At 40.8% G+C, this 16,567-nt stretch overlaps 1 protein-coding gene across 1 annotated transcript; it reads left to right on the top strand.

The window, feature by feature from the left end:
* Positions 1 to 3,060: 3,060 nt before the first annotated feature.
* CHDH (choline dehydrogenase) lies at positions 3,061 to 16,124 on the top strand. The gene is made up of 8 exons (XM_063412065.1): positions 3,061 to 3,336; positions 7,156 to 7,960; positions 8,356 to 8,507; positions 11,282 to 11,411; positions 12,094 to 12,228; positions 13,366 to 13,508; positions 14,347 to 14,449; positions 15,036 to 16,124. The coding sequence occupies exons 2-8, from the start codon at positions 7,213 to 7,215 to the stop codon at positions 15,452 to 15,454; spliced, it is 1,830 nt and encodes a 609-aa protein (XP_063268135.1). The 5' UTR covers positions 3,061 to 3,336; positions 7,156 to 7,212; the 3' UTR covers positions 15,455 to 16,124.
* The last annotated feature ends 443 nt before the right edge of the window (positions 16,125 to 16,567 follow it).

Here is a 16,567-nt window from a genome sequence, read left to right as displayed (position 1 = left end):
TCATTATCCATTGTCCAAGTCTACTTTTTTCCCCTATTTTTACAAAACTCAATATAATACACCCCAAAGACTGAGCTGCAATTTTATATAGCCCAGCACGTCTTCCAGTTTCATTCCACCTGAGGGCAGTGAGGCTGCACTCCTCAACCACCCTGCAACACCACCCAAACCTGGTTTGGTCAGGCACCTGCCTTCAAAAGCACAGGACTGATTTGAACTGAAATATTGAAGAGGGAGCTTCTTGAACAAACTTGAGAACATTCCTATTGCAGTACCTAGAAGGTAGCCTCTTTTATATGACCTTATCTAAAAGGATGCTTGCAGCAAAACTACAGAATTTTTACCTCTGAAATGGCACAAGCTGCAGCAGCAATGAGATGTAATCACAAGTAGAGCAGCAAGAGGAAAACACATCCTCCAAATGAATTGATTGTGAGGAGCTCTAAAAGATGAAAAAAATCACTTTGAAACAAGTCCCTAAAAGCTACTGTCAGTTTTCATAATACTTATCATTATATGGTATTTATGGATTAATTTATGTGTTTTTTAAATAGAATTTAGAGAAAATGCACACAGAATTATTGAAATAATCATTTCCAATGTCCCTACATAGAAAGTGTGCTGAAAAGCAACGCAAAATGATTAATCATCAATATTGAAGTTGTTGATTGCTTTACTTAAATGACTTAATTTTCTTCCCTAGTTTGAAAGAAACAAGGCATATCAGTCTGAATCTGGTACCTGCCAATTCCTCCCATGTTACTGGAATGTACCTCCCCCTGCAACCTGATGTTTCATCTCTCTTCCTTTTTGTTTAGAGTTTAACCCTGAGCAAGAACTACAAAATAACTAATTCCTAAAGTGCAGCATTAGTCTAATAAGCATAAAGCTTAAGGAAGATGAAAGGCAAAATTTGCCAAGGCCAGTATAGACTAAGTCACCTAAGACCAAAATCATCTGCATTTTAACGGGATCTTAACATTCAAACATCTGTATAACCAAAACATCTACTTTTCCCAGATTTTTGCAAACATCCAGGGCAAAATCTGCTAAACATACCTGATAAATATTACAACAGAAAACAATGAGTAGTTTCAGCTTAGTTTGCAGTGAATACTGACTTGAAAATGATAAATATTCATGTATTAAAATATAGTAAATAGTAAATCCTGCACAGGATTCTCGAAATTTCGTTTTAAAGGCCATGTGTATGATTCAGTTGGTAACAATGGGGTAAGACAGCACCCGTTTCTAGTCTGCAAACCCATGAAATGCAGGAACCTTTACAATGAAGAGGAGACACCTCTATTTTCACATTCCAAACAATGAACACAGAGTTTGGTGTTCTACATCTACCCCTACTTAACTGCTGAAATTACTCTGTTACTTCATGAAACTTCTATACTCTTATATATATTTAGTGTATATTTTCTATAAACAAAGTGAATATTTTATTTGCTTACTGAATAATGCATTGAAAGTGTACAAAATTATTTCAACCCTGCAAACACACATCAGTTTGTTTTCAAGCATTCTTAATCACTGCAAAGATTAAAGACCACTTACATCAAGTGCACATGTACTTATAGTTCCACAGGGAACAATTACTCCTTTCCATTAATGAATCATTATTCAGAAGTTTGGAGTGTGGTGCTTGACTGTGAATAACCAATCACCCAGAGACTGTCCATTATCTTCTTACCTGATTAAGAACAAAAACATTAACAAGTAATTAGGCTAGAAAATTATTAATGATTCAATACATTCTGAGAAGAGTGATAAGGAAGGACTTGGGGAAAAAAAATCAGCATCTACAAGCAACATTAACGATATTGCAGCAGAGACCATTGTCCTTAGATGATATCAGAAAAAAAGTACAAGATATCACAATAATCTTGGTTTGTCTTCCTAACATCAGTTTTGTTCTGCCATGAGCATTCGTAACAGGTAAACAAGACTCCTGGGTTTACCATCCAGGAGTGGCACTGACTCTTCACACAATACCAATCCCTGGCCATTTCTGGGGGAATTTTCTGAGATACTCTCACCACCAGCACGTTTTAATGCAGTTTAGTCTATAACGAACCCACACTGTATTTGCATATACTGAAGATATTCAAAGCACAGAGCCAATAGGGAAGTAACTTATCTGAGTTATATTGTGGAATTTTTAGTTCTTGTGCCTACCCAGTAGGAACCTGTTCAGAGTTACGACTGAACACACACTGACCAGCGATACAACCAAACACAAGAGTTCTCACTGCTGAGGTGAGGAATCAGTCCATACAGACAGGCCCGGCGGGTCAGCGCGTTTGCTGCTGTCATTTCCAAAGCCAGGCTTTCTCCTGGAAACACGCATTGCACAGGTAAGGATGGCAATTAAACCTTCCAATTGCAATTCCAGCTCAACTCTCAACTCTCTTCGAGCACTGCGCCCAGGGCTCATACACACAGGGATACCTCCCGTCAGCGCCGGGGACAGGGCGAGGCACCGGCAGGGCGGGCACGGAGCGGTGCACGGAGCGGGACACCTGGGCTTTCATCCCCAGCCGCTGCAGCTCCCAGCGCTCCCGCGGGAAAGCAGCCGAGGGTGGGGGAAAGGTTTTTTTCTGCCCCACTAAGAGCGGGTGAAGAAGTTGGGACGCTCCGGGAAGGAGCGGGGTGGGGTCGCTTCATCGCGGGGCTGGGTGTGCCCCGCGCCTCGGAATTCCGCGGCGGAGTTGGCAGCCCCGTCCCGGTGGCACTGGCCGAACTGGAAGCCCTGTCCTGGTGGCCCTGGCGGAGCTGGCAGCCCTGTCCCGGTGGCACTGGCGGAGCTGGCAGCCCTGTCCCGGTGGGATGCGGGAGCGGCGGGGCAGCGCAGCCGCCCGGGAACTCTGGCGGGATGGGCGAGGCTGAGGACTTCGCCCGCTGCCCCTCTGGGCGCTTTCGAAACGGTGCGAAGGCGCTCTGGCACACCGTGCACCGCGGCCAAAGGGTGCATTCCGGGGGAGGGCCCGGCCGCGCCGCTGCCCTGCCTCCCTCGGAGCTCGCCCCGCGCTCCCGGGCCCTCCCCGCGCTCCGCCCGCCGGCCTGGGCGGTGGCTGCCGAGGGTCGGCGGCAGCCCCCACACTCGAGCGGCCTCCCCGGCCTGGGTTGAGACAGACGCGGCCTGTGGGTGCCCCGTCCTGCGGAGGGGACCGGGACAGACCCATCTCCCTCCTGCTCCGGCGGCCGGGAGCGAGCAGCCGCGGTCCCGGTCCGGTTCAGAGGTTCAGAGCCCCCAGAGCGGGGTCGCGGCAGCCCCGCACCCCGGACATCACGGACACGCTTGTGCACAGAGGAGGAAGAGGCGAGGTAAGTCTGCTTGAACACTTCCAGCCCTGGAAATGAAACTCACCACAAAGTTTTTGAAAGTGAATGAACTTTCTCCTTAACAGGACTGAAGGGGACGTTAGTCCAAAACATCCTGCAGCAGATACATTTAAACCTGTTACACAGCCTGCAGCAGGGAAAAACAAACAAACAAAAAGCAAGATCTGCTTTAGCCTGAGGAGCTCTTCCTCCTGCACTTTACAGTCAGGCCCCGCAGCATTTGGGGTAACATGAAGGGTTAATGCCCTGACAAAGCCCCATTACTCCTCTACATTATGTGTTGTCTCTGCTGTGGACATCTCTGGGAGAGGATTATGTTTTGCATCTGCCAAAGAGGATATTCTTGTTTCTCCTCTGTCAACAGAACAGGGAGTGTTTCAGGCACAGTGACCCTCCTTTTTGTTTCAGGATCAGTTTAGAAGAAGTGAGGTAGGATAGTGCTTATGTAGAGGCATCATTGGAAGAGGAGAGTGGATGTGAATCAATATGGCAAAAAAAATTGTGCATTGAAACTAGCATTTTAATCTATTGAAACTAGTGTTTTAATCCATTCAATCAAAATATGTGTGCTAGAATTATATTAAATGAGAATGACTTGATTTTTTGACCTCTGCACTCCAGAACTCAGAAGCACCAAGGTTTGTGAATCATCTACACACAGACTGTCAGAGTCGGTGTATAACTTTACTGTTATGGCTGGGGCACTGCTGACTGACTTCACTCCCAGCTCTCTCTGCCAGATAAAAATTCTCTCAGATGTTATCTTGCCAGTCCTGTTCTGTTTGAAGTAAAACAACAACAAAATGCGAAGAAAACCGTGAAATAACGTCTAACTATATAGCTGAAAAACATACGGTGCAGAAAATTTAAAATTCACTACTTAAGTTACTTAAAAGGAGCATTAGGTTTCGTTTTCATGGTTGGCAGTTCAGCCTTCCCTCCCAGGCAGAGGATGCCCTGTTCTGAGTCCCTTAGAGAAGCCTGTTTTCGTATATGATGCCAGATAGAGTTGCAGTTGTAGGTACCGTGCGTTACATCAGCCTGATACTGTATTCAGAAATGTGTTACAATGACTCAAGGAGCCCTAACACCTGGTTTCAAAATTCCACTGCCCACCTCTAGCTAACCAGTGGATGATTAACTGTATTATTGTATTGTAGCAACAGGATCTTCCTGCTGAAATGCTCCTGCTCTCCTCAGTCTTGTACGACCACCAGCCACAGGCCCTGCTGAATAGCAGCTTCGTAAATACAAATAAGCTTGTTTTTTTTAAAAACAAGCTCCAGATTTTGATGTTCTACTGCAATACAGGAAATGTATTTTATGTTGCTGTCATATGCATTTCTGCAAGTCTGCTCACTGATTACTGAGGAACATTTTACTACATGCTCATAAAGAGGTCATGATATAGGAGGAACCCAGGTAAAGACATGCAGTAACATCCAGTAAGGTCCAAAATTTTTTTTGTTGGTAGTGAGTACAGAGCATCCCAGTAGGGCTGCAATGTATAAACCTCCCTACTTCTGCCTCTTTCCTTTTGACACAGCCACCAACATTTAGAGGAGTTGGCCATAAAACTATAGTTCCCTACTGGATAATCTGTTCCCCAGATTATCAGGACCCAGCCCCATATTCTACCAACCCCCTCACCAATCTGCTGCTCCTGGATCAATAAAGTCCTGTGGCCCACCAATTTTGCAGGCTAAACATAGGTTTACCTCTTCCATAACCTTCTTCATCACAACGAAAACAAGTAAAAACCTCTCTCTTTGCATCCTCTGCTGCATCGCAAGAAGCTGATAAACTTTTTTCTTCAAGAAAGAATCCTTTGATAGACTTCACCTGAAAAAAAAACCAAAAACAAACAAACAAAAAACTCCCACAAAACAAAACAAAAAACAAACAAACAAAAAAAAACACAAAAAAACCCCCCAAACAAACAAACAAAACAAATACAAAAACCCAACACAGTCCCATCTTCAACTGGGAAAAATTTTGAATTATCTGTGTAAGGAGAATCAGCTGTGTGAACTTCAGGTTCAGACATATCCCCAGCATCTTATTTTTTCTTTACAGAAAAAAATGTTCTCCACGGCTGGTTGTTCATTCGGAAGTTTTGGGGTTTGTACAGCTCCAAACAAGTTTATTACAAGTTTTCCTAAGAGAAGTCAGAGTTATGCTTCTTCCCATCTGTTCCCCAAGAGTAAAGGAACATACTTTTGCAAATGTTGTGTTTAAAATTGTAATTGTATGTGGAAAATTTTGAACTTTTAGCAGCAATTTACACCCGATTTTGTTACAGAGGATTCAGTGTATTTCAGGAGTGTGCTTGCTCATCTCTTTCAGCTGTGCAGTGCTGGAAGAGGTAGATCACTGGATAACTCACTGTCTCTATAATACATGACAACAGCTTAGACAGAAGTCATGGGCCAGGGAGAAATATTATTTACAGCCCAAGGATACCCCATTTCACTAATTATTTAGACCAAAAGGAATAGTTTCAGGGAAGACAGCAGGAGAAACCCTTCAGGCTGGCCAGCAGGATCAGTACCTGTGACACACAGAAAATTTGGCACCAAGTCCCTGTGCCCAAACCAGTGCAACACAGAGCTAAACCTGTGGTACTTTCAAGGCTCACAGGCTTCTCTGAAAGTAAAAAAACCCTTTCCATTCCTACTCAGCCTAAGGCTCTAGTGGTGTCAGATTGTGACTTCTTGGAGCACTCTTCCAGGATTTGGGGTTTATCAGCAAGGTAGAAAGGCACAGATGAGCAGATTTTTCCTTTCCCTGTGTTAGGAGACACACCTGCAAATCTGGCAGTTTTCACCTTGGGGACAGCTGGAAATGAGTTTGTTACACATTTGTTTTGTGGAGACACTCTCTGGCAGAATGTGCAGTGAGCATACTCACCATTTCCATTGTGAACTGTCTTGTGTGACATCCCTGTCACAGACTTACAGAGAAGTTTTTTGTGGAATTGTATTTTATGGAAATGGTTTGCTCTCGTTCACCCCTGGAAAATGTATGGTTTATCCCAAGTCTGTACCCTCCCTGCAGTGGCTGGAGAATCTTACCGCGCCCACCTTGAACCTCTGTGTTAAGGGTGCAATCCGAGAGGCCTCTTCCATCTTTTGCCCTGGTGGTCTTCGGGGACTGCTCCCTCCCCATCCCTCTCCCCTTCTCCCTCTCCCCCCTTCCCTTCCCCCTCTCCCGCAGGACCATGCTCCCTGCCTGGAGTGAGACTTTGAATAAACCCTCATCCCATCAGCACCTCAGCAGCCGTCTGAAGTCTCTTTGCCTGCCAGCACGGGAACACCCGCGACCCTAGGACCCGGGGGGCTCCCGGGGAACCCTCCCTGGGGACCCCCCCCAAAATTAAACTACAACAGTTTTTGAAATTGTTGTTGTTCTTAAATTCCTGCCTGTTAGAGGTGGATAAAGAGATACTACAAGGAATGCAAAAGTTTCCACCTCTTATGAGTTTGGCAAATACTTGAAAATGTTCATCTGTCTCAGGAACCAGCAACAAATCAAAATCAGACTACATATAATATAGGACAGTACATTTGACTGCTGCACAGACTCCATTAAAAGAATTATAAGACAGTAAATGTTTACTGGTTTATTACCATTGTTAACTTCTTGGGCAGTGAAAATGGGTAAAGAATACCATTGTCACCTGAAAATTGCTGACATTTTAGAGGTATTAGTAATGCTGACTAATACTAATAGTATTATAGTTTACTAATACTAATAGTGTGCTGATACTAATCTTAATTAGTATCTTTGTATTTTTTCTAGGGTAAACCACTGGGCTTTTGTCAGAAATTCTGCAAGAGTGATTAACTATCAGTAAAGATGTCATATTTAATGAAAGGATTTAAATGTCACAGTCCTGTGATGTGCAGAATAGCAGGAAGCCTGTTTAAAGTACGCACATTAAAGAACACCTTGGGCATCAATGAACAACAATTCAAAATTTCACGTGCATCATCTCAGCTGAGCTCTGAAAAGGCAAACTCCTATAATTACATCATCGTGGGAGCTGGGTCAGCAGGCTGCGTTTTGGCCAACAGGCTGACGGAAGACCTGCAGAGCACCGTGCTGCTTTTGGAAGCGGGCCCTAAAGACACCCTGCTCGGCAGCAAAAGGCTGATGTGGAAGATCCACATGCCTGCTGCGTTAACCTACAACCTCTGCGACGAGAAATACAACTGGTACTACCACACCACCCCGCAGAGGCACATGGACAGCCGAGTGATGTACTGGCCCCGGGGCAGGGTGTGGGGCGGCTCCTCCTCGCTCAATGCCATGGTCTACATCCGCGGGCACGCCGAGGACTACAACCGCTGGAGCAGGGACGGGGCCGCGGGCTGGGACTACGAGCACTGCCTGCCCTATTTTAAGAAGGCACAGACACACGAACTGGGGCCGGATCAGTACAGAGGTGGGAATGGCCCCCTGCACGTGTCACGAGGGAAAACAAACCATCCTCTTCATCAGGCGTTCCTGGAGGCGGCGCAGCAAGCCGGGTACCCCTTCACAGACGACATGAATGGCTATCAGCAGGAAGGCTTTGGCTGGATGGACATGACTATACACCGAGGTAAACCGTAAAGGGGTCCTCAAGTAATTTCTCTTTCTGATACAGCAATAATTTTGAACATATAATCTGCACTGAATGCCATTTGAGTGTTTCGGTTACTGCCCAGCTATGGCACTCTGTATTGACATTCTATTCATTTCTCAGCAGCTTGCCATCAGTGTACTGTGTATTTCACTGCAAGTTGCATGGCTAAGAAAGTCCTGATCCACAGCTGTGATTGTGAAATTTCTTATGTTAAAATAATATCTTTAATTATTATATCAAATCACATTTGCTTTGAACTCTATAAACTCTATGAAGGCTTTCCCTCTGTAGGCATCCTGGTGATTATTGGCCAAAATCTGAAGCATACTGAGCATGACTACTTTGATGTTTAATGTAAATATACATTGTAGGTCAAAGATGGAGCACAGCTAGTGCTTATCTTCGCCCAGCCATATCACGCCCAAATTTCTCAGTTGCAGAGAAGACACTTGTAACAAAAATCTTGTTCCAAGGAACAAAATGCATTGGTGTTGAGTATGTGAAAAATGGGCAAAGGAAAAAGGTAAGAGATTTTCAATTTCCAGTATGAAAGGTATGAATCAAAGCCTAATTATATCTTTTTTTAAAAAGTCTATTAAAAATGGCACTTTATTGTGCAAAATGTTCATTATTTTAGAGGTTAGGTTGTTTCTTACAGTATATGATTCCTTGTCAGGAATTTTACAGAAGATGATATTCCAGTTGTATTGATTTAGAGATTAACTTCATCATCACATATCCATCTGCCAGTGGATAGGGCACAAGCCATAACTTGATGTTACACAGAGTGTTGTGTAAGATGTCTGGAGCCTGTGGTGCAGCCATGCCCTGTCCCAGCACATTGACCTGAGTGCTGCAATGGGGATATTTCTGACAAACAATTCTGGCAGAGGAAACTCTGTAAAAGCCAGATACTGAAATCTGAATGGCTCAAAGGATAAATGACAGATCTTGCCTTATGGTTGACTGTGGAATGAATATTTCCTAGTTTCAGTTCAACTTCCACTGAAAATGTGATTGTGTGGAAGGAAGCTTGAATTGTCATTACAAAATTTGGTGGATAATTGGTTCATTTTATGTCTCTTTCAATCCACTGCCTTCTGTAAGACCTAAATCATCCTCATTTGCCTTAACAGCTGATTAGGGATTAGTCTGTAACTAGGATATTGCCTAAAAGGGGCTTGTATGCTAATAACCTAAGATATTTAGTCCCAAACAATCATAAAACAATTACAAAGTGTATTAATAATATCCTAGAGAGAGCTGAGTACAAATTTTGGTGGTTTGAGTTCAGTCAGCCTTATAAAACTCAGCAGACAAGTTCACATGCCAGAAGTTAAAATGCAGTATAAATCATATGTTCTTTGATTTTCTAAAACACAGATCAAATCTTCTGCTTTCTAAGTGGATTGCAAATGCTAATCATTTTACCAATATGAAACAAAAGTTGCAGAACCTTTAACTGATTTCATAAGCTATTGGATTTCTGTGAAAACACTACCTCTAATTGCTGTTCTTGTGCCATTATCAAGATCAATTTTGTTGAAGAAAGTCTTGGAAACCCAATTACACACATCAAAGACTTTCTGAACACTGGTCCATTTAATTGTGAAATTCTTCAATTGCTATGAATTTTCATACATACTAATATATGTATGAATTCTACATAGTGAATAATATATATTTCTAATCAAGTATGGTACAAAATAACACCTTCAAAGTATTTCCCCTCCCTCTCTCCCCTTTCCCCCCTGCCCAGCATCAAAACTGCAGGATTAGTCTGCTTTTATTTTCTGGAAAATTTTATACTTGTCAGGATGGAAGAACTAATAATGTTATTGCGTTATGAACATCAAAATCAAGCAATTGACTACAATAAAGTGTTTTTGTTTTTACAGTCTATTTTAGATAGAATCTTTTTTATATCAGTCATCAGCAAAGTGAAAAGATCACCAAACCTGATTTAAAAATTATTCAAAACCTATTCTCCAGCCATGGACTTGTTAGTCTTCTAACACTGAAGTCCTAGAGATCTCCCAGGATTTCAGTAAGCCCTCTGACAAAAGTAGGAAAGGTAGACTGAGGTATTCCTGGAGTTTTTAAGTTCAGAATCAAGCAGAAAAGTATATTTATACTTTATATTTCATATAAAGGATGATATTGTTTAATGTATTATAGACTAACCTAAACAAAAGTGTATCAAGGTCACTTTTTCCTCTTCGCATGTTAGCTGTGACATTATGAAAAATTTTGTGTGGGCTGGGAACAAATACAGTGCAGAGACTGAGCAAGCATCATTTGAATGCTGTTCTGAACAAACTGGTATCAGTTCTGTGTATACCACAGAAAAGAAAAATAAATTTAAAAAGTTGGTATAACATGCAAAATACAGCTCTAAGTATTGATTCAACAGGCTCTGATATGGTGTTTATTTGCCTTAACATACTAAGGATTGCCCAGAGCAAACAACAAATAAAAGATAACAGCACTGGCCATCTGTTGACCAGATCAGATAAACAGTGTGAAAATGCTTCTTATTATTATTAGACTTGGATGTTACTGTAGCAACAATCTCATTTGCCATCATTCTGTATAGCTGAGGTGTCATTCAAAAACGACAGGATTACTAGTTAATATGCATTCCATACTAATCTGTTAAAACTCTGAGTCAAAGGCAGAGGAATAAATTAGCAGTATCATGTATCATGACCAACTCAGGCTCAGACCAAACTATTTGATAAAAAGACTGTCAGCAGAAGAAAATTCATTCTATGCCTGCAGTCAATTTTATGAGTAGTGCTTTAGTGGATGGGAGGGCTTTTGAGGACTACCATGAGCTAAGAAATCAAACTTTAGCCTTGGTTGAATTAAAAAAAAATAAGCTCTTGAGAATTTTTGAGCTACCATGTCTGTGAATTCCAAATCTTCCTTAGGAATTTCAGTTTTAATTTACAAAGAGTTACTGAAAATGGCAGAGAAGCTTAGCTGCCTGATCCGAGTGCCACAGGTACTCTTCCCCTGGCAAGTAGGATAGGAGCTGGGCTGAATGTTTCTGTGCCATAGAGTGTGAATGGATTGTAGAGATGGGAATAAATACAGGAATGATCAAAGTAAAAGCTTGATTACTTCTCTCTGTGGAAAATTCTGACAAGACAGGAATACATTTAAATGAGGAAAATGTGAGGGAAGGGTGTCTAATCAGGATCAGAACAGCATATCCAAAGAGGAGTCCCAGAAGCTGCTTGCATTCGGCTCAGGCTTAATAATCTTAGGGCTTTTGTGCTCATTTCCTTTTAGGTTTTTGCCAGTAAGGAAGTTATTTTAAGTGGAGGTGCCATAAATTCTCCCCAGCTGCTTATGTTGTCTGGAATTGGAAATGCAGATGATCTAAAAAAACTGGGGATCCCTCTTGTTTGCCATCTTCCTGGTAATTTTTTTTTCTTCTTTCATCATCTTATGAATGCAACTGAATAATCATTAAATTAAATTAATCATGAAATTGAGTTTTCTTTACGTCAAATTATGAAACGTTGAAAACATGTTTGTTACAAATCAGTGGAAAGATGTATTGATTTTATACAAATCAGTGGAAACAGGCATTGATTTTAGAACTAAGCAATAAATTCCTACTCTTTCTCCACCACATTTGACAGTGAAAAATGCCTTTCTGAAGGCATATTTTTATAGATAAGCAGCACACTTGTCATTAAGAGTTTTGATTTAGTTTTGATCCACAACAGATTGTATAAACTCCCACTGTCATAAATACTCAAATATAAAAGAGATAACCTGAACTTTTCCTTAAAGCTAAAGAAGAAAGCACAATATTTAGAAGCCATATCTGCCATTTTTAGAACAGCTGATACATCTGCCATTTAACTTTCCATTTTCATTTTAGTTATGCTATGTTTATGTAAAACCTTATTCTGACATGAGCAAAAGGCTGATGTGACTCATGGCCCTGGTCTGTGGCATCACTGCCCTTGTAAGGGGTTGGTTTAGTTCCCATTTCAGGTGTTCTCTGCTTGAAACATGGTGAGTAATTGTTCTGTGTGAAATAACATTTTTTTCCTCTCTTTCTTCTCCCTTCCCCTCTCTACTCCCTGCAGGAGTAGGCCAGAACCTTCAAGATCATTTAGAAGTGTATGTCCAGCAAAAGTGCACCAAACCTATTACTCTGTATAGTGCACAAAAGCCACTTAACATGGTGAGGATTGGTCTTGAATGGCTTTGGAAATTTACAGGTATGAAGCAAAGTATGCAATCATTTTTCCACTGACTGATTTAGAGCTGCCACAGCCTTTTATCTGTGAGTTTTATAGTCTGGGAGCTTTAATATGTAATCTTTTTCATGCTCTGGGAAATAACTGGAGCTTGCAAAAATTATTTCTTTTCTTCTATACTAGAATATTTTAAAGTTTTTATATCTCAGGTAATGAAGGACGTTATTATACACCTCTTTTAACATTCCTATGTCTCATATAAAGAAAAGTTCTACATTTAAAAATCAATACTACTAAGAAAAGATATTGCAAAAAAGATGGACAAAATAATTTTAAATCAATGTGATGTCAATAAAAGCATATTGTTGAACTGACTTAAGTTTTCTGTATAATTATCTCAAAAGAATTTGTTTGTTGCTCTAATCAGAATCATTTTGGCCTGCAAGTAAATGTGAATTGGCTTGCCTTAAGATGACACATGCATTTTACTGTAACTCAGTCATAAGCTGTACCTTAAAAAGAATCTGTAAATATAATACTTGATGTCAGTTAAATAGCTTGGCCAAAGTTGAGTTCTACATCACTTGCTGAATTATGTTATTATTCAGCAACTTCTTCTGGGTATATTGTGGCTTTTTACCATGCAAGTAAATATTGAGGGCTAGCTTACAGATTTAAACAGAAATGAAAATAAAATAAGGCGGATTGCAAGGCTTTCATCTTTCCCTTCAGGCACTGTGGATGGCTCTGCCTATTCCATATGACTGATGGGATAACTGGAGTGCACATCACAGAGTGAACAGTGCTGGAATGTCAGGACATGCAGCCAGTTCTCTCCACACCTTTTAGGATCCAAATCTGCTTCTGGAGTCAGACCCTTGGCCTGCCAGTTACAGTGAGAGAACTGTAACACCCCATTGTCAGATCAGTGGGATTTCCAAAGTTATGTGTATTTAGCTTTCTCCAGGAATTAAAAAGCAGATGAAAGTGATGCACACTGCTTGAACTACGAGCCGTTCATAATGGATTTGCATTCCTTGCAATTGACCCTGGACATATAAATTATTCATAGTAGTGCAACTAAGGGTTAAAAACAAGAGGACTTGTTGCTCTTCCAAGGTATTTAATGGCATCTTCTCTCTTCTTTACACTCTCTAGGTGAGGGAGCCACTGCCCACCTAGAATCTGGTGGTTTCATCCGAAGTGGACCAGGGGTTCCTCACCCTGACATCCAGTTCCACTTCCTTCCATCTCAGGTCATTGACCATGGTCGGGTTGCTTCCACAATGGAAGCTTACCAGGTGAGCTGAAGAGAATGTTCCAGTAAGGTTTTGTGGACACTGGCAAGGAGCTTTATGCTCCATTATAAGTGTTGATAATTTGGCTATATTCTGAAAAAATACTTTGTTCAGTATAATATGAAATAGACTGCTTAACCCCCTCCATTGGGGAAAAAGCACAGCTTTGTTATTTGATATTGCCACCAAATTTATGCTGGTTTTTATCCCTGGGAAACAAGGCAAGTATTGAATTAAGTATTCACTCTACTGAAGTGCCCTAGTGCTGTGAGTTAGGACACAATTTGGCAGTGGAACAAGGTGTTCCCTGTTCCACTGCAGTTTAGACAAAGGTTTAAGTAAAAATATATAGAAACACTCATTTATTCCTTGGCACAAATCCAAGCCCCTTTTTGGACTATCATCTTGATCCAAACCTCTGAATGCTAATTCTGGGGAACTGTCACTGAATATACATGTTTTTCCTTGCTGATCTTTTTCCTTCAGAGACATAACAATTTGGTCCAATTGCTGTTTGTATTAGAGTGCTCTGATACTACTAAACTGGAATGGTTGTATTATAAATGAAAAGAACACCTGTGAGTTGATGTGACAGGCATATTTCTTCTCTGCAATGGAATTACATATTTACCGAAGAAATTATGTAAAATGGAAAAATGTTCAACGGTATTTTCCATCTTTGGTTAATGTTTACATTTGCTGAATTTGTAAAGTCCGTCTAAAAAAAAACCACAAAAAACAAAAATACCAAACCCAAACAAACAAAACCCCCAAAAAACCGTGCTGAATTTGGAAGTAGATCTGGTGGGATTGTCTCATGAGTACAGCATGGGTGTTTCAGGTCCACGTGGGGCCCATGAGGAGCACAAGTGTGGGCTGGCTGAAGCTGAAGAGTTCAGACCCAAGGGACCACCCCATCATTGAGCCCAACTACCTGTCAACAGGTAACTGCAGCCTCTCCTTGCTCTGAGGTCAGCTTATTTCCTGCCTGTTTCAGTAGCTAGTTTTTGTGCCTACTAAACAGCAATTCAGAAGTGCTGGTTGGTACGTTGTTATTTATTTCTCACTTATAAAAGTCAATTAGTATGAAAAGAGGTGATAGTGCAAAGAACAGTGTAAAGTAGAAAGAATTCCCTGTTGGGGATGAAGTTAGAATTCTTAGTATCTGCTGTGTCTTGCTGTTTGTTTCATCACCACCTCTGCTTGTGAAGGAATGAATTTCTTCTGCTTCTTGGTGCTGAGACTATTCTCCTTTTCCTAGACAGTGGGTGCAGCAAGATAAAGTGCAATTCCTCATAGTTCACATCTTCCCTTTTGGGGTTGTGCAATACAAGTGACAGTTTTGTTCACAGTGAATGTAAATACCTGTGACTTTGAAAAATATTCTGCTTTATTATGGCTTTCAGCAAGAAGTGAGAGACTTTCCTTCCAGCCTTTTTTTCTACAATGCTGCTTGTTTCTGGTTTGCATTCTATATACACCAGCAAATTAAATGTGTACTTACAATTTTCGTATTTTCTCTCTATACAGAAAGAGATATTTGGGAGTTTCGCCAGTGTGTCAAGTTGACCAGAGAGATCTTTGCTCAGAAAGCTTTTGAAAAATTTCGTGGGCCTGAAATTCAACCAGGAAATCATGTTCAATCTGACAAAGATATAGACGCTTTCGTAAGGCAGAAGGCTGATAGTGCTTATCATCCCTCCTGCACCTGTAAAATGGGCCAGCCTTCAGACAGCACTGCTGTAGTGGATCCCCAAACAAAAGTAATTGGTGTTGAAAACTTGAGAGTAGTTGATGCTTCAATAATGCCCAGTGTTGTCACTGGAAACTTGAATGCCCCAACTATCATGATAGCAGAGAAAGCTGCAGATATAATTAAGGGTCTCCCATCACTTCAGGAGAAAAACGTTCCTGTATATAAGCCCAAGACCTTGGAAACACAGAGATAAATGAGTATTATCATCCTTTCACACCATTTGTTATTTAGGCTTTCATCAGCATGTTGGTGTCTCACACTGAACACACCAACATGATAGATATCATGCAAAACAACATATCCTATTAAAATAACTATTAATTTGAATAAATTTTTAATATTAGACTACGTACTGTGTTTTTAATCAGCTGGCTTAAGCTGCATATTTTAGAATCACAGAAAATGTTGAAGGGACCAATCAGGATCATTGAGCCCAACTCCTGACCCCGTGCAGGACAGTCCAAGAATCACAAACTTAGTTAAACATGACCTTTTGTGGTAAACTCAGATTTTCTGTTGAAGAGAATCTGTTTCTGATGGTTGTACACATCACCAGAAATACCGTGTGATTGCACAAGGAATGGAAGAGATGAATGTGTGCTATGTTGAAAATTATTGTTATTTGAAGAATTTTAACTGCTATGAGAATGTTACCCAGGATAACAGACAATCAGTGATCACCACATCCTGCAAAAAATGGTCAAGCAAATGTAAGCACTTATACAATTTCATATTCAAGAGCTGAATTAGTTTGTATCAGAATTCATAGGAAAGGGAGGAACCTGCATGTGCTCAGAGTTTTTCAAACATGATTTTTATGAAAGAAATGCAGTTTACAAATCCTCACTCAAAGTTAGATTTCACTAAGCTCAGCAGTCTCCAACTGTATAGGATTCAGGGAGAAGACATACAGTGTATTTATCAGAAACTTATTTTTCTAAAAATGCAGAACTGGAGTTGGTATTTATAAAAATCTACTGGAAATTTTTGTTTTGTTTTGCTTCTTTTTTTTTTCCCACAAGGAGCTTAGTAGAATTCTGCTCACAATTTCAGCTGATGTAGCTGTACCACTAGCAGTAAGAGATCTGCACTTCCTATAACATCCTTAAAGTGATTGGTCTTTGCTCAGATGATAGTTTGCAAAAGATATTTATCAATAAATATTTTGAATGGTGCCTTGCTCTCACTCAAAAATTTTTTAGAAAAATTACAACCAAACTATATTTAAAACTAAATGTTACTCAACTGTATAAGATCAGATGATATGGGAAGAGGTAATTTTAAATTAAAAGGCAGATATCTTATT

The sequence above is a fragment of the Prinia subflava genome, chromosome 14 (genome assembly GCF_021018805.1).
Source record: "Prinia subflava isolate CZ2003 ecotype Zambia chromosome 14, Cam_Psub_1.2, whole genome shotgun sequence".
Classification (NCBI taxonomy): domain Eukaryota; kingdom Metazoa; phylum Chordata; class Aves; order Passeriformes; family Cisticolidae; genus Prinia; species Prinia subflava.
The sequence above is the reverse complement of the archived record's forward strand: the minus strand, read 5'-3'. Positions and strand labels throughout refer to the sequence as shown.

Excerpts from the sequence above, each read along its gene's own strand:
- CHDH (XM_063412065.1), top strand. The coding sequence starts at position 7,213 with ATGTCATATTTAATGAAAGGATTTAAATGTCACAGTCCTGTGATGTGC. Across the intron at positions 8,508-11,281 it reads AAAATGGGCAAAGGAAAAAG|GTTTTTGCCAGTAAGGAAGT; the intron begins GTAAGAGATTTT and ends ATTTCCTTTTAG. Across the intron at positions 14,450-15,035 it reads GCCCAACTACCTGTCAACAG|AAAGAGATATTTGGGAGTTT; the intron begins GTAACTGCAGCC and ends CTCTCTATACAG.